The following is a 20349-nucleotide window of genomic DNA, read 5'->3' on the forward strand; positions in this document are numbered from 1 at the left end:
AGAAAGTTGGTGGGGAGGGAACAGCAGGAAAAGCTGAGGGGAAGATGGGGATGTTCGTTCCTGGCGCTGAGAAAATGGAGCAGCTGCCCTTTGGCTGTGGTTATTTGGCTCCTTTCCTGCCTCAGGAAAAGCTGGATTTTGAGGGAAAAGTGAGGAAATCCATGGAAGGAGGGGGATGAGCTGAGGGGGGGACTTGGGGTCGTGGTTTCCAAGCCCCTCGCAGCCGCTCGCTCCCTCTCCAAAGGGATCATGGAGAGGGTTTTTATTTATTTCCAGCAGGATTTGGGAGAGACTTGTGAGGGGAAAAGCTGGAAAACTCGCAGGTTGAGACAAAGGTGATTTAATAGGGCAAGCAAAGGAAAACAAAGAGTTGATTCCCTGCTTCCCACAGGCACCTCCAGGAGAGCAAGGCCTCATCCAAGGCGGTCATGGAATGACTGGAAAAAATCATGGAATGGTTTGGAGCCTGTGACTTGTGCAAATATCCCCCAATTCCTCCCCTTTCCCCCCCATTTCATATCCTGAGCAGGATGGAATATCCCTTCATTTGTGTCTCCCTCAAAACTTCCCAACTTCTCCCTCAGGAAAAGCAGGAAAGGCCCCAGTGCTTTGGAAGCCCTGTATAGCAATGACCAAAAAATCCCAATATTAACCAAAATATCCCAATATTATTGACCCTGTGTTCAGCACAAATCCAAACTACAGCCTTATTCCAGACACCAGGAACGAAATCCCTCTGTTTGAAAAGATTTTATTTGGATTTTATTTTATTATTTTACTTTCGTTCATTTGGATTTTATTTCAGTTCATTATTTTCAATTTTTTTTAAAAATCTCTTCAATATATTTAAACTATATTAAAATATTTTAAGACCTCTTTAAACTATTTTAAAACAAATTCTGGAGCTAACTTTCTTCCCAAGGGGCTGGTTTTGCACTTGTGCTGAGCATGGGGTTGAAAATATTGAGCTGTTTTTGTTACAGCTGAGCAGAGCTATTTTAAAACATTTAAAATATTTAAAATATTTGATTTATTAAGCTTGGTGGTGCAGGTGAGAGTTTCCAAAGGAAGGAGGTTGTGGCACAGTTGGAATCCTCAGCTGTGGTACAGCTTCAGGTAAGCTTGTCTGGCCTGATTTTTCCGGAATTTTTTATCCAGGGTCATCTAAAAAACACCAACTTTTCATTAATAACAACGAAAATGTTCCAGAAAAGGAAGGGATGAGACCTCGACCTGTGCTTTAAATGAGATTTTCTTTCCAGCAGAGCCACACAAGGCAGTGGAGGCCTCGCTTTGCTCCCTTCGGGAGTGGAAACTTCCAGAGGAAATTTCTGAATAAAAGGGGGTTTTTTTGGGAAGGATTTTGCAAACAGGCATTTTCTGAGAGAAAATCACTTTGTCTCCTGTGGCCCAGGCAGGAAAGGATAACAAAGAACAGTGAAAATACAAACTGAAAAGGAAATTTCCTCTCTCAGAAGCAGGAGAGGATAACAAAACATGGCAAAAACGGGAAGTGAAAAGGAAATTTCCTTTTTCAGAAGCTTTGAGGCAGGAATAACAGCCCCTTATCCCCATCCTCACCTTCTGGATTTGCAGTTTCACCATCCTCTGGGGTAGTGCTGCCACTGTGGCCCAGTCTGGAGCCCCAAATTTCATCGGCCAAGTGACCCTTCTGGTTAAAGGCTGTTCTATGTCGTAAGTTCCAGGCCTAAAGCAAACAGGCACCAGATATCTCAGTTTTGGAGCTGGTTTTTGCTGGTTTGTAATTCCTGAATTTACCTCCGTGGTCAGCTAAAATATAATTATTCATTCACAGCAACAATAATGCCTCAGAAAAGGAAGATGTGAGGCAGCATCGAGAACCCTGACCTGGGTTTTGAAGTGATTTTTTGTTTTCAGCAGAGCCCCACGGGGCAGATCCATGGGAATTCCATGCTGTGGTGTCCCAGTCATCATCCTAAGCTAAAGCCTAAAGCAGAGGCAGCTTTTTGGAGATAAAAAGCCTTTTTTTGCAGCTAAAAAGCTTTGTTTGGAGATCAAAAGCTTTACTGAGAACTCCATCCCCACCTCCCATTTGTGCATTTCTCCCCGCCAGGATTCCTGCTTATTGTGAGAAAACGAGTTAAATTACCCAGGGTAAAATTCCTGATCTGGAATCCTGGCTGGGAATCGTGGTGTGCTGGAGAAAAAGGGAACACGGGCAGGCTGGCACCTCCTCTCATCCCTCAGGAAGGGCCGGTACGCACCGGGGCCGGGGGTCACCGTCTGCAGGGGAAAAAAAAACCCCTCAGGATGGAGGATTTTGTGCCAAACATTCCCAGAGCAGCAGCCAGGTGGATGTCACAGCCTTGCCGGGGAATATTTTGGCTGCTTTCTCCTCCTTTTTTGGCCCTCTCCTTACCCGGGCACTCAGCTGGAAGCGCGGGGCTGTCCTGGCTCCCATCACGTATCCCCGGCTGCTCATGGGTCGGGTGCTCATGGAGGATTTGAGGATGTTCTTCTGCAATTGGAAACCCAAAATGATTTATTGATGTTTTAAAGACACCCTTTGCAGGGCAGAATTACCTCGGCAGCAAACGTTATTCCTATCAAAGTTATTTCTAATAATTCCACTAATTTCTCACTGCTGCAGAGCCTCAAGGACTGGTTGGGAAGAGAGATAATTCCTTTTTCCAGGTGGATGTGGGGACATCCTGCAGTGGGTTTGCAGGGCAGGAGTGCATGAGCAGCAGATGTTATTCCTACTACAATTATTCCTATTAATTCCCCTAATTTCTCATTCCTGCAGAGCCTCGAGGACTGGTTGGGAAAGGCGAGAATTCCTTTTTCTAGGTGGATGTGGCGACATCCTGCAGTGGGTTTGCAGGGCAGGAGTGCATGAGCAGCAGATATTATTCCTATTAATCCCCCTAATTTCTCACTGCTGCAGAGCCTCGAGGACTGGTTGGGAAAGGCGAGAATTCCTTTTCCCAGGTGGATGTGGGACATCCTGCAGTGGGTTTGTGGGGCAGCTGTGGCCCCCTTGCTCCTGTGCCTTCTGGGAAGGAGCCCAGAATGGAAGAACAACTCACCTCTGGCCCCAGGTAACAGCCCGGCCCCAGGAGAGGGTTTCCCCGCACCGCTGCCACCTCGATTCCCAGCCTGTCTGGGGCGTAGTAGTAGGGGAACATTTTCCGTTCTTGGGTTGTCCCGAAGGAGATGCTCTTCTGCACGGCTGGGGGACGAGCAGAGGGAAATGCCACCAGCGGGATGAACAAGACAGAGAGAGGAAAGAGAGAAAACAGTGACCACTTGCTGCTCCCTGCCTTCATCTCCCACGTGGGAACCTCCCTTGACCCTGGGTATTTGGGAGGGATCTGCCCTTCGGCTCTGCCTGATCCCTCCTGCCACAAGGGGCTGGTTTTCCCCAGCCTGAGCAAGGAATTGGGATCAGCCCCGTGGTGGGGAGGTCGCTGGGGAAGCCGATGCAACCGGGGAGGTGAAGGAGAAGAAAACACAGCCCCCTCTGGGTGCCCCCAGCTCGCCCCAGCTCTCACCTTTTGGGTCCTGCCCCGCTGCCATCCTGCCGTGCCTGATCTTCCCGGGATGGGCTCTGCGTGCTCCAGTTGTTATAGCCATGGAGCAGGGGGATGGCAGCCCATGGAGGGAGCAGGAGAAAGCTGAGGATTCACATTTCCCTGTGGAATGTGCTGGGCTGGCTCAGGAGAGCAGTCTGGGATTGTGATGTCACAGCCTTGGGGATGTGACAACAGTTCCTCTCCTGGTTTCCAAGTGGCTGCCAGGGTAGGGCAGAAAAAAACCCCGGGGAAAATGCCAGGCTGGGATTAAATCCAAGCCCTTCCCCAAGCACAAGTGTGAACATCCTCATAGAATCAGGAAGAACCGAAATATAAAGGATTGAATGAGTTGAAGCAGGAAGTGGTTGCTTTTGCAGAAAGCTTTATTTAATCATTCTTATTGTGTGCAGTTGGATCAGAGGATCAATGGGCTGGAAACAACATCGAGATCTCCATGGCCAGTCCCCACCATCAGCACTGCAGCTCCTCCCGCACCTTGAGCAGCTGCAGGGCCATGAGGACAGCGCTGTGCAGAGCTCTTGCAGCCTGAAAAGAAAGCAGGATTTTCCTTGGGGAAGGGATGGTGTTTAAATGCCCCCCCCTCCCACGGCCCCACGGCATTCCCAGCCCCGCGGCCTCTGGAGCTGGCAGAAGGGGCACGAAGCCCGGCTCCCTCCCGGCTCACTCACGGCACGGTCACAGCCCCAGGCCCTTCTTCAGCGTGGAGATCAGGGGGTATTTGCCCTCGTGGCAGAAGGTGCCGGTGAAGTCATCCAGGTCGATGGTCCAGACCATGGCCCCGCCAAAGTTGTTCTTCTTCAGCCAATCCACCTGTGGGGAGGAAAATCCCAGTGAGCCCCAGCAACTGATCCCACAGAAGGCTCCGGCCCCGTCCCAGCACAGCCCCGCTGCCCCCAGACCTTGAGGCCGAAGCTCTTGACGTTGTCGTAGCCGATCCATTCGCTGCCCTGGTAGGCATAGGGCACGTCCTCGGGGCCATCCCAAGCCTGGGTGGCTCCGGAGTTCAGGAGAGTGCAGATCTGGGGAAAAGGGCAGAGCAGGACAATCAGCGAGGGGCTGTGGAAAGGGCAGTGGGAACGTGGGCCGGGTTAGGAGTTCCGTGCTGGGAAGTCCCAGCAGTGTCCGTGCTGCCCTTGCAGCGCCGGGGGCGAGTCCCACCCGCACCTCGTAGTAAGCCAAGAGCCCGGCCTCCCTGGTGTAGGGTCCCGCAGGGCCAGGGCCGGAGGTTGGGGCCCCAATGCCGGTGTTGGATGGGTTCTGCAGGGTGAAGGTTTTCCCGTAGGTTGGGAATCCCACCAGGAGCTTCTGAGCTGGGGCGCCGTTGTTCTTCCAGTAGTTCATGGCGTATTCCTGCAGAAGCCAGCACGGGTCAGGGCCGGGCTGCGATGGGCTGGCGGGAAGAGGAGCCCTGGGCCAGAGGCCCCAAAGGCACTCACAACACTGAGGGTGCCGCTACTGAACAGGGGGCTGTTCTCGCCCGTGGAGCCGTCCCAGGGCCCGTGGAAGTCGTAGGTCATCACGTGGATGTAATCCAGGTACCTGTGGGGAGCAGGGGCTGCGTCCTGACCCGAGGCACCAGAGCTCTGGGTGCCCGGTCACCCCCCAGCCCCGGCCACGGCCCCTCCTGCTGCACACGGGGCTCCCTCAGGGGCTCTCTGGAGCTTTCCCTTGCAGGAACCTACCCCAGTCCCACCAGTGAGCCCAGGTTTGCCACTCACTTGCCCAGCTCAGCAATCTCGTAGCCAGCCTGGATGGTGGAAAGTCCTCCGGCCACAGCGGCAGTGACCATGAGCCGGGGCCGGTTGGTCTGTTTGGCTTCCTGCTCGAAGGCTGCCAGCAGTTCCTGAGGGATCCCAGGGACAGGAATCACCTGGGGGCTCTGGGATGGGGCTTTGCAGCCTCCCAGGGCTCACAGGCCTGGAGCCAAGCCCACCTTAACCAGGACGGTGAAGAGACCCTTGTCCTGGGCTGGGCTGCCCCTGGAGCCGGGGTATTCCCAGTCCAGGTCCAGCCCATCGAATCCGTACTGGCGCAGGAACCTGACCACGGAGTTGATGAAGGTCTGGCGGTTCTGGGGTGTGGAGACCATGGTGGTGAACCTGGGCAAGCAGAGCGGGACAGAGATGGGGTTGGGTTGGAGACTCTTCCTCCTCTCCCTCCCTTTCCTGGGAGTCATTATTGGAAAGAGCTGGATTGAACTCACTTCTCTGTGCCGAAATTCCATCCTCCAATGGCCAGCAGGGTCTTCAGGTTCCTGTTCCTGCAAGGAGGGGACAGGAACCGGAGTCACCCCAAGGCTTTGGTGTCACTGTGGCCTTTGCAGGCCGGGTCCTTTCGGTGGGAAAGGCCAAGAGCCAACGGGCAGCGCCCGGAGCCGCTGTCCCCGAGCTCAGGGGACGGGTCTGTCCCCCTGCCCTGCCCAGCCCCAGAGGGAGCAGCAGCCCTGCCCGAGGCTGCCAGCACTCACTGGTTCTTGAGGCCGTTGAAGGACTTGTACAGGGTCTCATCGTTCCACTCGTAGGTGGTGATCTCGTTGTTGTTCATGCCGGCGAAGGCGTAGATCAGGTGGTTGCACAGGTTGGGGTCGATGTTCTCAGGGGTGTATTTGCCCTCGCCAGGCCTGTACTGGGCCCAGTTGGTGAAGTAACAGGTCAGCACATAGGCAGTGCCTGCGGGGAGACACAGGGCATGGAGGGGCCTGCAGCGCCCTGGGCACAGCCCGGCCCCTGCGGGCACAGCGGCCGCACGGAGCCGCGGGCAAGCAGCGGGCACGGGCTCCCTGTGCGGGCCAGGGGCTCAGGGAAAGGGCAGCAGGGCTGGCGATCCCTCGGACGCTGCCGGGCTCCCCGGGACAGCCCCGCAGCGGGCGCCTTCCTCCCCTGGCCCTGGGGACGGCTCGGTCCCGCAGCCTCTGGTGCCCTTCGGCTCCTGGCTCGGGGTCTGTGCCCCCGACGGGCCCTTCCTGCCCGGGAGGCAGCCGGGAGCTCCGGGGCAGCTGCTGCAGGGAAGAAGCACCTACCGACGTGGGCGTTCAGCAGCAGGGCCAGGCCTGGCGGGGCACAAGGAAACAACAAAGAGGTCACTGGTTGCTCTTAGAAATGCAAAGGTCTTGTGCAAGACTCTGCTCCCAAGCCGAGGCAGAGGAGGTTTTCTACAGAAGAGGCTAAAATCTGTCAAATCATTTCAGGTAAAAGCATAGCAAAGGACCCAAGCAGGTGCCAAAGCAGTCATTTGACTTTCAGATTTATATTTCAAAGCCCATTTCAATCCCGGCCTGCAATGGACTCTGTCCATGTTCAAAGCAGAACAGATCCCCAACAGCAGCAGCACTAAAGAACGGAAGTCTCCCTCCCAAAAGAAAATTGTGAAACCTTTGACAGAAAAGAGAGAGCAGCATTTTTATCCCTCCAACCCCCCTGTACAGCAGCAGAGTGCCAGTGGCAGAGCCAGCAGCCCTGGGCAGGAAGGCAGAGAGCTGCAGTTTGCAGCGGCACTCACCGGTGAGCAGAGTGAGCTTGGCCATCTTGGACCAGGACTGATGTGCTCGGGCTCTCTCCCACTTTTATACCCTGCTCCTTCCTCTGCCAGTCTGACATCAACAGCGACGGACAAACATTATGAAACTTGGCAAAGATCCCCATCGCCAAATCGGACCCCAGGACAATGGGCCTGAGCACCCCAGCTGGACGGGTCACTGGTGTGGGGCTGTGCCACATCCTGGTGCTGCAAGGGCAGATAAAGAGTGGGATTAGATTTCTGTGATTGTCCAAATGCTGTTCTTAACAACAGCTTTGTGTCCCTGCTGGCGACTGCGCAGGGAGCCATGGCTGAAGTGTGAGACCTTGCGCTGTCCTGGAGCCCTTCCAGAGATGGTGGCACTGCCAAAACAAAGGATTTGCACAAGGGTTGGGTCTCCTTGTGTTGATGGAAACAAAGTGAATCAGAATCAGGTTCTGCTGCGTTGTCCTCCCACTTGTTCTTGTGACCATGGGTGTCAGGAGACTGGGGAAGGAAGATGACAAAACCAATGCTTCTTACAGAAGAACTTTTCTTTATCAGGTGGAGAATGACTCAGTAAAAACTGTTTTGGTTTTTTTTTAGTGATGGGATTCCTCCTGTCTGCTTCCATGATGTGACCCCACCTCAGCTGGGTGGGCAAGAGACAGCTCAGGTCACAAAGGTCCCTCTGTCCCAACGCTGCCCACAGCGAGCGAGCCCAGATCCCAGAGCCTCCAGCATTCCCAGGGCTGGGAGCCAGAGCCCCGCTCAGTCCTGCCTTGGGACGGTCCCACCAAGGACACCCAGCCCTGGCAAAGCCCAGAGCGTGGGTTTGGCAGTGCCACCATCTCTGGAAGGGCTCCAGGACAGCGCAAGGTCTCACACTTCAGCCATCGCTCCCTGCGCTGGGATTTGAAGGGTTTCCTGAAATGCTGAAGTGAAAGATTCCCTGAGGGAGCCCCGTGTGCAGCAGGAGGGGCCGTGGCCGGGGCTGGGGGGTGACCAGGCACCCAGAGCTCTGGTGCCTTGGGTCAGGAAGCAGCCCCTGCTCCCCACAGGTACCTGGATTACATCCACGTGATGACATTTTTGGGATAATTCCCCCCAGGAAAATTCCCAAGAACGCCATTCCACACTAAAAAACTAAATCCATCCTGGGAACAGATTGTCCCCAGGGTGGTTGTCACTGCTCTGCCTGCACTGAGGAGCACCAGACCAGCAGCCCAAAGCAGGCCTGGCTTTCCCAAAGTTTTCCTTGGAAAACTCATCCAGCTCCTCACATCCAGACCCAACAGCGCCTTTGCTCCATGTGGGAATCCCAAGCTGGATCTTGGCTACCCCAAGGACCTCCCCGCCATCGGCACAAATCCCTCTGGGAGCTGCCAGCTCCAGTGTCCCTGTTCCAGGAGCCCAGACCTGCCTCCCTGCATCCCGATAAGGATCCCAATGATGTCCAAAGGACACAGCGCCATTCCAGGGACCTTCCCGCTTGTCCCCGTGGAGCTTTCCACGGTGACATTCCAAGTGTCCCCAGCAAGGGCAGGGAGAGCCAAACAAACTCCCTGAAGGAATGGCTGGGGCACAGCGAGGTCAGCTGGGCTGGGGTGCCCAAGGTTTTGGGGGAAAACAGCAGATTTTTGGGGATTTTTCCTGACAGACACATCTCTGGCTGTGCCAGCGCAATCTCTGAATCTGCCAAACCTCCAGGACAAGAAGGAGGAGAAGGTTTAAGGAATCATCCTGGAAGGAGCACCTGGGCACTGCTGAGCTTGGATACCAGCAAACGTCAGGGTCTGCTCTCTGTGAGCCGTCGGGAAAGAGCGGAAGGACAGACGGACTCAATCCCAACAGCCACGGAATCAGTGGGATGGCAGTTTCGGAGGGAAGATGCAGCAGGAACAGCCCAGAGTGGTGGAACCTCTCTGCCATCCAGCACTGGGACAGCTGGAAGGTCCCCGTCTGCTCTTTTTAACTGGAATTCTTTCAGCAAGGACCAATTCTTGTGCCCACAGCTAAGCAGCTTTGTCAGAACAGAAAAAAGCAGGAAAAGTCCTGAAGGAAAACTCCAGAATTTGCCCGACTCTCATTTGTTACCCCCCCCTGTGAGGACAAGAGCCCTTGAGCCTGTCCCAAACGCTCCGCTTTCCACACCAAAACACCTTCCATGGATAACAGAGCTGAAAAGGCTCCAGAGGTCACTGAGGGTGGGATTTTCCAGATCTATTCCAGTTGAATTTGTACCTTGTGACTTTATCAACCAAGAAAAACACTGGAAAAATTCTCCTCGAGGATGTTGTCCTGTTATCAGCCGTATCCCACCCTGTGCCTGCACAAAATCCCGAAGGCTCAGGCTGGCACATTTTAATCTGCAGGTTGGCCAGCATCTGATACCAGGCTGTGACCTCCTGGAAAGTCACCTTGGTGTCACCCCAGCAGGAATTAAACAACGTCCCAGTGCAGGGACACAGCCGTGTCCCCGCTGTGTCCCACTCCTGAGTGGGGGAAAGGGAAGAAATTCCCAGTCTCCTCGCACAGGGTGAGAGTGTGGAGTCTCCACCTGGGCAGGAGCTGAAATAAAAATGTGGAAAGGAGATTTTGAGGCATTCAGCTGTCGGAGCTGCACTTAAGGAGAAACAGGAATGAATGGCAACATGGGGGTGTCTCAGATTGGGAAAGAGCTGAGCAGGAAGAGGAGGGGATAAATGTGAGAGGAAAATGAACCTGCCCCATCTTCAGGGGCCTCCTTTGTAGAGTTTGACCCCCAAGAAATAAAGAAACTTCCTCTGCTTCCCTGAGAGACCCCACCTCAGCTGGGTGGGCAAGAGACAGCTCAGATCACAAAGGTCCCTCTGTCCCAACGCTGCCCACAGCAAGCAAGCCCAGATCCCAGAGCCTCCAGCATTCCCAGGGCTGGGAGCCAGAGCCCCGCTCAGTCCTGCCTTGGGACGGTCCCACCAAGGACACCCAGCCCTGGCAAAGCCCAGAGCGTGGGTTTGGCAGTGCCACCATCTCTGGAAGGGCTCCAGGACAGCGCAAGGTCTCACACTTCAGCCATGGCTCCCTGCGCAGTCGCCAGCAGGGACACAAAGCTGTTGTTAAGAACAGCATTTGGACAATCACAGAAATCTAATCCCACTCTTTATCTGCCCTTGCAGCACCAGGATGTGGCACAGCCCCACACCAGTGACCCCTCCAGCTGGGGTGCTCAGGCCCATTGTCCTGGGGTCCGATTTGGCGATGGGGATCTTTGCCAAGTTTCGTAATGTTTGTCCGTCGCTGTTGATGTCAGACTGGCAGAGGAAGGAGCAGGGTATAAAAGTGGGAGAGAGCCCGAGCACATCAGTCCTGGTCCAAGATGGCCAAGCTCACTCTGCTCACCGGTGAGTGCCGCTGCAAACTGCAGCTCTCTGCCTTCCTGCCCAGGGCTGCTGGCTCTGCCACTGGCACTCTGCTGCTGTACAGGGGGGTTGGAGGGATAAAAATGCTGCTCTCTCTTTTCTGTCAAAGGTTTCACAATTTTCTTTTGGGAGGGAGACTTCCGTTCTTTAGTGCTGCTGCTGTTGGGGATCTGTTCTGCTTTGAACATGGACAGAGTCCATCGCAGGCCGGGATTGAAATGGGCTTTGAAATATAAATCTGAAAGTCAAATGACTGCTTTGGCACCTGCTTGGGTCCTTTGCTATGCTTTTACCTGAAATGATTTGACAGATTTTAGCCTCTTCTGTAGAAAACCTCCTCTGCCTCGGCTTGGGAGCAGAGTCTTGCACAAGACCTTTGCATTTCTAAGAGCAACCAGTGACCTCTTTGTTGTTTCCTTGTGCCCCGCCAGGCCTGGCCCTGCTGCTGAACGCCCACGTCGGTAGGTGCTTCTTCCCTGCAGCAGCTGCCCCGGAGCTCCCGGCTGCCTCCCGGGCAGGAAGGGCCCGTCGGGGGCACAGACCCCGAGCCAGGAGCCGAAGGGCACCAGAGGCTGCGGGACCGAGCCGTCCCCAGGGCCAGGGGAGGAAGGCGCCCGCTGCGGGGCTGTCCCGGGGAGCCCGGCAGCGTCCGAGGGATCGCCAGCCCTGCTGCCCTTTCCCTGAGCCCCTGGCCCGCACAGGGAGCCCGTGCCCGCTGCTTGCCCGCGGCTCCGTGCGGCCGCTGTGCCCGCAGGGGCCGGGCTGTGCCCAGGGCGCTGCAGGCCCCTCCATGCCCTGTGTCTCCCCGCAGGCACTGCCTATGTGCTGACCTGTTACTTCACCAACTGGGCCCAGTACAGGCCTGGCCTGGGCAAATACACCCCCGAAAATGTCGACCCCTGCCTGTGCAACCACCTGATCTACGCCTTCGCCGGCATGAACAACAACGAGATCACCACCTACGAGTGGAACGATGAGACCCTGTACAAGTCCTTCAACGGCCTCAAGAACCAGTGAGTGCTGGCAGCCTCGGGCAGGGCTGCTGCTCCTTCCCAGTCCTGCCCTGTGCTTCAGTCTCTGCACGGTGGCAGCGGTTCTGGGTGAGGGATGCTGAGAGAAGAGGGATGGAGACACGGACAGGGCGGGGCAGGGTGACAGCCCTGTCCCCTGAGCTCAGGGACAGCAGTTCTGAGCGCTGTGGACTTGCAAGAACTCCGGTTCCTGCCTCTTCCCTTTCAGGAACAAAGACCTGAAGACCCTGCTGGCCATTGGAGGATGGAATTTTGGCACAGCCAAGTGAGTTCAAACCATGTCCTGCCCTAAAAAGCAGCGTGGAAAGGAGAGGAGGAAGAGGCTCCAACCCAAACCCCATCTCTGTCCCACTCTGCTTGCCCAGGTTCACCACCATGGTCTCCACACCCCAGAACCGCCAGACCTTCATCAACTCCGTCATCAAATTCCTGCGCCAGTATCAGTTTGATGGGCTGGACCTGGACTGGGAATACCCCGGCTCCAGGGGCAGCCCAGCCCAGGACAAGGGTCTCTTCACCGTCCTGGTTAAGGTGGGCTTGGCTCCAGGCCTGTGAGCCCTGGGAGGCTGCAAAGCCCCATCCCAGAGCCCCCAGGTGATTCCTGTCCCTGGGATCCCTCAGGAACTGCTGGCAGCCTTCGAGCAGGAAGCCAAACAGACCAACCAGCCCCGGCTCATGGTCACCGCCGCTGTGGCTGCTGGACTTTCCACCATCCAGGCTGGCTACGAGATTGCTGAGATTGGCAAGTAAGTGGCAAACCTGGGCTCACTGGTGGGATTTGAAGGGTTTCCTGAAGTGCTGAAGTGAAAGAGTTCCCTGAGGGAGCCCCGTGTGCAGCAGGAGGGGCCGTGGCCGGGGCTGGGGGGTGACCGGGCACCCAGAGCTCTGGTGCCTCGGGTCAGGACGCAGCCCCTGCTCCCCACAGGTACCTGGATTACATCCACGTGATGACCTACGATTTCCACGGCTCCTGGGAGAGGAACACTGGTGAGAACAGCCCCCTGTTTGCCGGCCCTGCTGACACCGGGGACTACAAATACTTCAACGTTGTGAGTGTTTTTCTGGGACGCTCACAAGTCTCAGATCCCTCGTGGCTCCCCCGAGGAGGTTTTGAGGAATTCATCCTCCAAATCCCGGCAAAGACTTGAGCAGGACTGGTTTCTTGCAGGAATATGCCATGAATTATTGGAAGAGCAACGGTGCCCCAGCTGAGAAGCTCCTGGTGGGATTCCCAACCTATGGAAAGAGTTTCACCCTGCAGAACCCATCCGACACCTCCGTTGGAGCTCCAGCGTCCGGCCCTGGCCCAGCTGGGCCCTACACCAGGGAGGCCGGAACCCTGGCTTACTACGAGGTATGGATGTTCCCATCACATTCCTTTCCCAAATCATTTGAAGGAATTTATCAGGAAGCTCCCATGGAGTTTTCAGACACCAAGCTGTCCATAGAATCGCTAGGAAAAAGTTAAATACTCAGGGGCCAGAGAAACGGCACAAAACCAGAGGATAAAGCCAAGACAACAGGCAAGCCTGGGCTTTTCCCTTTCTGTGGATAACATTCCTGCTTCCTTCTCCCCAGATCTGCACTCTCCTGAGCTCTGGAGCCACCCAGGCTTGGGATGAACCCCAGGACGTGCCCTATGCCTACCAGGGCAGCGAATGGATCGGCTACGACAACGTCAAGAGCTTCGGCCTCAAGGTCTGGGGGCAGCGGGGCTGTGCTGGGACGGGGCCGGAGCCTTCTGTGGGATCAGTTACTGGGGCTCACTGGGATTTTCCTCCCCACAGGTGGATTGGCTGAAGAAGAACAACTTTGGTGGGGCCATGGTCTGGGCCCTGGACATGGATGACTTCACCGGCACCTTCTGCCACGAGGGCAAATACCCCTTGATCTCCACGCTGAAGAAGGGCCTGGGGCTGGAGAGCGGCGGTGAGTGGCTCTGGGAGAGCGGGAGCAGCTCCTTGATGGTGACTCCCAAACTCCTTGTGAAGGGATGGGGAGGAATGAAACACTTCCAACCCTTTCCTGCCTGAATTCCAGACTCTGTTCCCCCTTCCTCCCATTTGAGGCTCCCACCACCACCAGCGGGAGCAGCTCCCTCATGGAGACTCCCAAGCTTCCTATGGGAGGGATGAAACACCGGGAACACGAAAATAAACCTTCTCCTGCTTGAATTCTTGAATTCCAGACTGTGTTCCCCCCGCTGAGCCCCTGCCCCCCATCACCGAGGCTCCCACCACCACCAGCGGCAGCTCTGGTGGATCCGGCGGCTCCGGCGGCTCCGGTGGCTCCGGCGGCAGCGGCTTCTGCGCCGGGAAACCCAACGGGATCTACGCAGACCCCGACAACAAGAGGAACTTCTACAGCTGCGTGAACGGGCAGACCTTCGTGCAGAGCTGCGAGCACGGGCTGGTCTTCGACCCCGTCTGCTCCTGCTGCAACTGGCCCCAGTAATCCCAACCCTTTTCCAGCCATCCCTCAGATCCAATTGTTGGCACCGCTGGTGATTAAATAAAGCTTTCTGTAAACAATCCTCCGTGGTTCGACTTCTTTTTTTCTGGCTGGTTTTCACGCTCTTGGCTCTCCGGGAATCCTGGAGTGCGTGGCTATTAGAATTCCCGACGGCAGGTGTCAATGTTGCCTGCTCTTCTTCCCAGCCCTGTGGGGCTGGAGGGATTTTCCAGGAGTCTTCCGGCAACATTTGGAGGAGCAAAGTGATTGCAGGCCAGAAAGCTGAGTTGTTGTTCCTCTTTGTTCAGTCGCAGATCGAGATCTGTGGTGAAGAGGAATTTTTTTTGCAGTTTTGTATAGAAATGGAGCACTTTGGCCTGGCCATAGGTAAAAAAAAAAACACGATAAAGGCAGTTGGTTTCTTTGGGGTTTTAAAGCCTGTGTAAGACATGGAATCATGGAATCCAGCCTGGTTTGGGTTAGAAGGGACCTTAAAGTTCATCCCATTCCATCCCTTGCCATGGGCAGGGACACCTTCCACCATCCCAGGTTGCTCCAACCTGGCCTTGGACACTTTGAGGGATCCAGGGGCAGCCACAGCTGCTCTGGGAAATCCATTCCAGGGCCTCCCCACCCTCACAGGGAAGAATTCCTTCCCAATATCCCATCTAACCCTGCCCTCCTTCACCCTAAGGCCATTCCCCCTTTTCCTGTCACTCCAGGCCCTTGTCCAAAGTCCCTCTCCAAGCCATGACTGGTTCAGGGTTAAAGAGAAATTATTCAATGTTTCCATCCCAAACCTCACCCAACCCTGCCAGGACGCCTGCTAAGGCATCCATCCATTTATTTACCCACCCAGGAATCCCATCCCCTACGGCAGAGCACTCCAGAGCCTTGGCAGAGATAAATCCATCCCTTCTGCCCCTCTCAAATGTCCCATCACGTCATCCCTGCGTGTGTCCGTCCTTCCCTGGGCGCACACAGAGCTGCTGGAAGAGGGGCGAGGAGCTGGCTGGAATGCTGGTAGGGCTGGCATCTGCTCAGCTGCCTCAGGAGAGGGATTTGGGAGCTGGCCTGGTCCAAATTTCTTCCTGTTCTTCCAAGCAGAACATTTGGGGTCGCCGCAGGATGGAGGTCGCAGCTGCCGTGAGATCCATCCTGTGGGAAGCCCTGGATGAAGGCCCAGCATCGTTACTGGAGGTGCAGCACAGAATCCCAGAATCCCTGAGGCTGGAACAGCCCCCCAGGACCATCGAGTCCAAGCTGTGCCTGATCCCCACCTTGTCACCAGCCCAGGAGTGCCTTGGACACCTCCGGGAGTTCCTCGGACACCTCCAGGGATGGGGATTCCACACAGTCTCTCCAGGAGCACAGCAAATATCTGGCAGCTGCTTTGGGTCAGATTCATGGCAAGAAAACTCCTCAAATTCCCTCCTCCCAAAGGTCTTGGTCAGGAGATCCACAAAGTTCCGGGCATTCCTCCTGTTTGGGCCAGCCAGGAACGCTCCTCTCTCCCCAAGTCCCATGAGCTCCGTGGAAAGGGCTCCATTTTCCAGCTCTTTCCCCCAGTCCCGACTCCTCATTCCTCTGTTCCCACCTTCCCCGGGCGTTTGATTTCCCTTCTCTCCACAGCTCATGCAAGAGGCGCTGATGTTCAGACACCAGCCCTCCCCTGCTCCCGGGGAGGATTCCTGCCTCCCTTCCTCCCTCATTCCCAGAAATGCCAGCTCTGACTCACCCTGCTTACGAAATCCTGCAGCCATTCCCCCCCGCTGCCGCTTCTCCAGCGTGCTCTGCTCACCTCTCGTCCCCAGGGATGTTTCGGGAGGACTCAGAAGAGTTTTTCCACGAGGATTCCGTGCGGCGCTGCCGTCTCCCATTGTCCATCCCTCCCTTCCAGCGCATCTTCCATCGTTCCTCGTTCCCCCCCCGGCGCTCAGCTGCTGCCATCAGGCTCTGTCAACAAATCTCGAGCCTCTGCGATGTTGCGAAACGCTTCCCACTCGATTTCTGACCGTCCTGTTCCCCAAATAACCCTGACTCTGCTCTGCTGGCATCTCCCTGGCGTTCCCTGGAGCTCGGCATCGCCTTCCCCTGTGCTGGTGAGCTCCGGGCAGCTCCGTGCGCCTGGGAATGGGCTGCAGATCCTTCCACCTATCCCAAAATCAATCCCGACGTTATTTCCTGCTTTTCCAAGCCTTCAGACACATTCCCAAATCCCTTCCCCACACATAAACGTATCCATGCTCAGCACAGGTGGGAAAAAGAACTCCAGAAATGCTGGATCCACAGGAACGAGCGGGCTCACAGGTGTTGTTTTGGCTCAGGAAATATCTCATGGATAATCGGAGCTTTGTTTCAGCCACTCTGGATTTTCCTTGATTTTTTTTTTTTTAATGGGCCTTATGTGGCATGAATTTGTATTTATTTGTTTATTTGTTTGTTTACTACAGCCTGATCTTTTAAAGATTGGATTTATTAAAGCGTGTAATCTCCCCAAATCCATTTAGGATTGGTAACACATCTCCCAGCCCAGGCTGATATCAGCTGTTATTTAGGGGGAAAAAAATATCAGCACCGGGCAGGTCCTGAACTCCTCCCAGCCAGGATTCCAAGTGGCAGCTCCCAGCGTGGAGCAGGACCCGTTTTCTTCATCCATCCCCATCACCGGGGAAGCACCAGATGTTCTGAACAGGGAGCTGAGACAAACTGGGAGAGCTGAGGGTTAATCCATCCCCCAACACAGGGATGTGGGGACAACATCCTGCATTTCATCCTGGGGTTTTTTTTTTGGAGCTTTAGACCTCACCAGGACCTCAGGAAGCACCTCCCTTGTCCCCCTGAACCCTTCTGAGGATGCTCTGCCCCCACAGCCCCATCCCAGCTCATCTAATTACGGCCTAAGCCCTCCTGGCGAGGCAACATCTGCCCATTCCCGATTAATCCGTGTTCCCGAGCTCCACAACCGGAGCCATCTGGGCAGGGAAGGCGGATGAGCTTCCCATGAAACATTTACAGCAACATCGAGGCAACTGTTGCTGAGACAACCCAGCTCATCCCGCGTTTCCGACATCCAGGCTGCCAAAAAAAAAACCCCGGGAAAATAAAACAGAGGGGTCTAAAAAATAAAGGGATCATCACATCTCCCTTTCCCGGGGTATGAACTCCTCTCATTCCCATCCACAAATTCCTGCTGCGTTGAAAGAAAGGATTTGGAATCATTTAATGACATTTTGGGCTCTGCCTGAGCAACCAAATAGCCTTTAAATAAAACATTCCCTGCTGGAGCTGGTGGCCTTCAACCTGCTCGGGCTTAAAATAGCTCTGGAGTCAGGCTGAGCCCCCAGTTCAGCTTTCCTGAGCGGGGTTTAATGTGACCTTAATTCTGGGCTGGGGCGTTATCTCCGTCCCCACGCTGCAGCAGCCGCTCGGCCTTGTTTGGAAACAGCAAATTTCCCTTCCGAATCTTGTGGGATGGGGTTTATCTCCCATCCCTTTTTTCCCCACTCAAGGTTTATTTGGGATGGAATATCCCGTTCTCTCCCCAGTGGTAAGGTCAGCAGAGGGGGGAGAGCCTAAAAATCCGAATGAAAATTAAGGAATGAAGCCAGAAATTGGGAATATTTCCAGGGGGAGGGTTGGGGATTACGGCTTTTGAGGGTGTGAGGAGTTTATGGGGCCATGAAATTCCACAGCTGTGCTCAGTGTTGGGCTCCTCAAGACTTTGGGGAGAACGGAGCTGGAGAAGGATCTGGAAAGGACCCAAAGGCTCTTTTGGAAGAGCCTTTCCTCACAGATACAGGAGCTTCCTGTGCCAGGACCTTTGAGTCCCTTCCATCCCAGCCCTGTCTGGGATTCCTGGTGTCACCCGGAGCAGATTCAGCAAAAAAAACCCTCTGGAATATTGCAGCCAGGAGAGAAAACCCCGGCAGGCCGAGGACTTGAAAGGAATAAAAGCAAAATTCCTCAAAGAAGCTGCCAATTACCCCGGCACTGCGGGCTGTGCTGGGAGCAGCGGGATCGGGCTGTGAATCCGGCTGGGATCAGGGTTTGTGGGAGTGGGGAAGCCGGGGAGAGGGAATTGCCCTGGGTTTTGTCTGTAATTCCTGATTTTCACTGCTGGGCCTCTCCTGGAGCATCCAGGGAGGCTCCAAGGGTTTGTAGGGGAGAGGAGGAAGTGGGAGTGGGAATTTTTGTATAATAATTTCTTGGATCAGCCAACATTTTCCCTCATGGATTTCACTCAGGGAAGGGGCTTCCCTTCTGTTTCCTGCTCCTTTATTTCACCCACAGGGCAGCGAACTCCCCGTGGTCCCATCCATAATGGGGACACGGAACAGGCCCTGTGTTCCTACTGACAATTCCCATTATCTGCCAGGGAAGTCCCAGACACCTGGGATTGGATCTCTCCCACTCCTTCCTGACTTCCAGGCTGGATTCAGCCCCCTCTTCCAGGCATCCCTGATGTTCTTGTCCTTTATTTCCTGCTCCTTTATTTCACCCACAGAGCAGCGAACCCCTCCTGGTCCCACCCATAACCAGGACACAGAACAGGCCCTGTGTTCCCACCCACAATTCCCATTATCCGCCAGGAAAGTCCCAGACACCTGGGATGGGATCTTTCCCACTCCTTCCTCACTTCCAGGCTGCATTCAGCCCCTTGTTTTCCCTATCCCCCCTTTCCCACCCTGGAATATTGAATGCACAGGCACACATGGGTGTTATTTGGCAGAACCCCCGGCATTCCCGGGGCTCCAGAGGCTCTCCCAGCGCCGGAATCTCGGTGGGATCTCCATCTTTGGAAGCGTGGCTCTGCTCCGGAGCCCTCGGTGGCAGGGTTTGGCTCCACGTCACTTGTTTTGGAGCAGGCCCTGGCAGCTTCCTGCTGCTCCTCTGACGTCCGTGGGGCCACGTCAGGCAGCGCGAGGGAAGCGCGGCCCTTTTTTGGGAGCAGAGGCTGTGGGATTCGGGATTCGGGAACAGCTGGGCTCTGTCAGTAATTCAGCACTCAGAGCTCCAGGGATAAACACTCCAGGCGTGCCAGAGCTGCCTCTTTTTTTCCCTCTGCTCAGCACAATATTTTCCTTTCTCTTTGGGAAGTGTTTCGCTGCCGAGAGTTAATTTGGGTGGAATTCCTCGCCAGAGTCGCTTTTAAATTTGCTTTTTGCCCCCATTCCAGCCTCTCCAAGGCAGCTGTGGCCCCTTTGGAAATGGGGAAGGATCCTTTGGCTCCTGTAGAATTTGGGAGTTTTGTGTCCTGAGGCAGAACTGGGGCACTTTTAGGGGGTTTTAGGAGGAAAAGAGGTGGAGGAGGGAAGGAGAATTGGGGATTTCAAATGCCTGGGAAAGGGGGATAAAAAAGGAGGGGATTAAAAAAAAAGGAGGAGTAAAAAAAAAAGGGGGGGGGAAGGGGGATAAAAAAGGGGATAAAAAATGAAGGGGGATTAAAAAAAGGGGAAATAAAGGGGAATAAAAAAGTAAGTGGGATAGAAAAAAAGGGGGATAAAAATAAAGGGGGGATAATAAAGGGGGGATAAAAATAAAGGGGAATAAAAATAAAGGGGGAATAAAAATAAAGGGGGAATAAAAATAAAGGGGGATAAAAAATAGAGGGGGATAAAAAATAGAGGGGGATAAAAAATAGAGGGGGATGAAAAATAGAGGGGGGTAAAAAGCGGGGATAGAAAAAGAGGATAAAAAGGGTTGTAAAAAAGGGGGGTAAAAAAGAAAAGGGGATTAAAAAAGGGGATTTAAAAAAGGGGAATAAAAAAGAGGGGGACAAAAAAGTGGGATAAAAAATAAAGGGGAGTAAAAATAAAGGGGGATTAAAAAGGAGGGATAAAAAAAGGGGGATAGAAATAAAAAGGGGGATAGAAATAAAAAGGGGGATAAAATCAGAGCACACTGACAGTGGTGCGTTATCCCAAACAAATCTGATACAAATGCAGAAATATTTGGAAATCTGAGCAGTTTACAACAAACCTTTCAGGCAGGCTGAAGTAAAATCCTCACCTGACTCCTCCTCAGCTCCTGGGAAAACCCCAAATCCATGACAAAGAAAGGAATCAGTGGGAAAGAAAGAAATCCGTGGGGGAAAAAAATCAGATTACAGAGCCACGAGGAGGAGTTGGCTCACCTGGGACAGCCCCAGCTGGGGCACAGTGACACTGGGAGATGCTGCCTGCCTGGAAAATCCCTTTATCCCAACCTGCAGAGATCCAAAAGTGAGGATCACACCCAGGGCTTTCATCTTATCTGGGAGCTGGGAACCTGCTGGGCAGGGGAGGAGCAGGAGTTGGTCCAGCAGGAGCTTCTCACATTGGGCCAGATGTGGTCAGAACCCGAGTGTCATTAGGGGTAATTAAGGCAATTATGGTGAATTTTAGCAGCCCA

At 54.5% G+C, this 20349-nt stretch overlaps 3 protein-coding genes across 5 annotated transcripts; 1 reads left to right on the forward strand and 2 right to left on the reverse strand.

Moving 5' to 3' along the window:
• Positions 1–1046: 1046 nt before the first annotated feature.
• Positions 1047–16344, reverse strand: CIMAP3 (ciliary microtubule associated protein 3). 3 transcript variants are annotated; one of them, XM_082296263.1, is made up of 7 exons: positions 15758–16344; positions 3537–4103; positions 3072–3214; positions 2402–2500; positions 2132–2265; positions 1582–1708; positions 1047–1164 (listed from the first exon to the last, which is right to left on the reverse strand). In XM_082296263.1, exons 2-7 carry the CDS (start codon positions 3616–3618, stop codon positions 1096–1098), a joined length of 654 nt encoding a protein of 217 aa, XP_082152389.1. In that variant the 5' UTR covers positions 3619–4103; positions 15758–16344; the 3' UTR covers positions 1047–1095. The 3 variants fall into 3 exon arrangements, with proteins under 3 accessions (XP_082152389.1, XP_082152387.1, XP_082152388.1); XM_082296261.1 differs by lacking the exon at positions 15758–16344 and adding an exon at positions 13890–14014; XM_082296262.1 differs by lacking the exon at positions 15758–16344 and adding an exon at positions 13743–13872.
• LOC309581581 (acidic mammalian chitinase-like) lies at positions 4123–7278 on the reverse strand. Its single transcript, XM_082296260.1, has 10 exons — positions 7077–7278; positions 6598–6627; positions 6046–6247; positions 5782–5838; positions 5512–5677; positions 5297–5421; positions 5015–5117; positions 4743–4928; positions 4478–4597; positions 4123–4388 (listed from the first exon to the last, which is right to left on the reverse strand). The coding sequence occupies exons 1-10, from the start codon at positions 7099–7101 to the stop codon at positions 4254–4256; spliced, it is 1149 nt and encodes a 382-aa protein (XP_082152386.1). The 5' UTR covers positions 7102–7278; the 3' UTR covers positions 4123–4253.
• LOC309581580 (acidic mammalian chitinase-like) lies at positions 10415–14036 on the forward strand. Its single transcript, XM_082296259.1, has 11 exons — positions 10415–10456; positions 10906–10935; positions 11286–11487; positions 11714–11770; positions 11871–12036; positions 12127–12251; positions 12431–12554; positions 12674–12859; positions 13084–13203; positions 13293–13434; positions 13694–14036. The coding sequence occupies exons 1-11, from the start codon at positions 10432–10434 to the stop codon at positions 13957–13959; spliced, it is 1443 nt and encodes a 480-aa protein (XP_082152385.1). The 5' UTR covers positions 10415–10431; the 3' UTR covers positions 13960–14036.
• Positions 16345–20349: the final 4005 nt, after the last annotated feature.

Source organism: Coloeus monedula (genome assembly GCF_965178545.1).
Source record: "Coloeus monedula genome assembly, chromosome: 23".
Taxonomy (NCBI): Eukaryota; Metazoa; Chordata; class Aves; order Passeriformes; family Corvidae; genus Coloeus; species Coloeus monedula.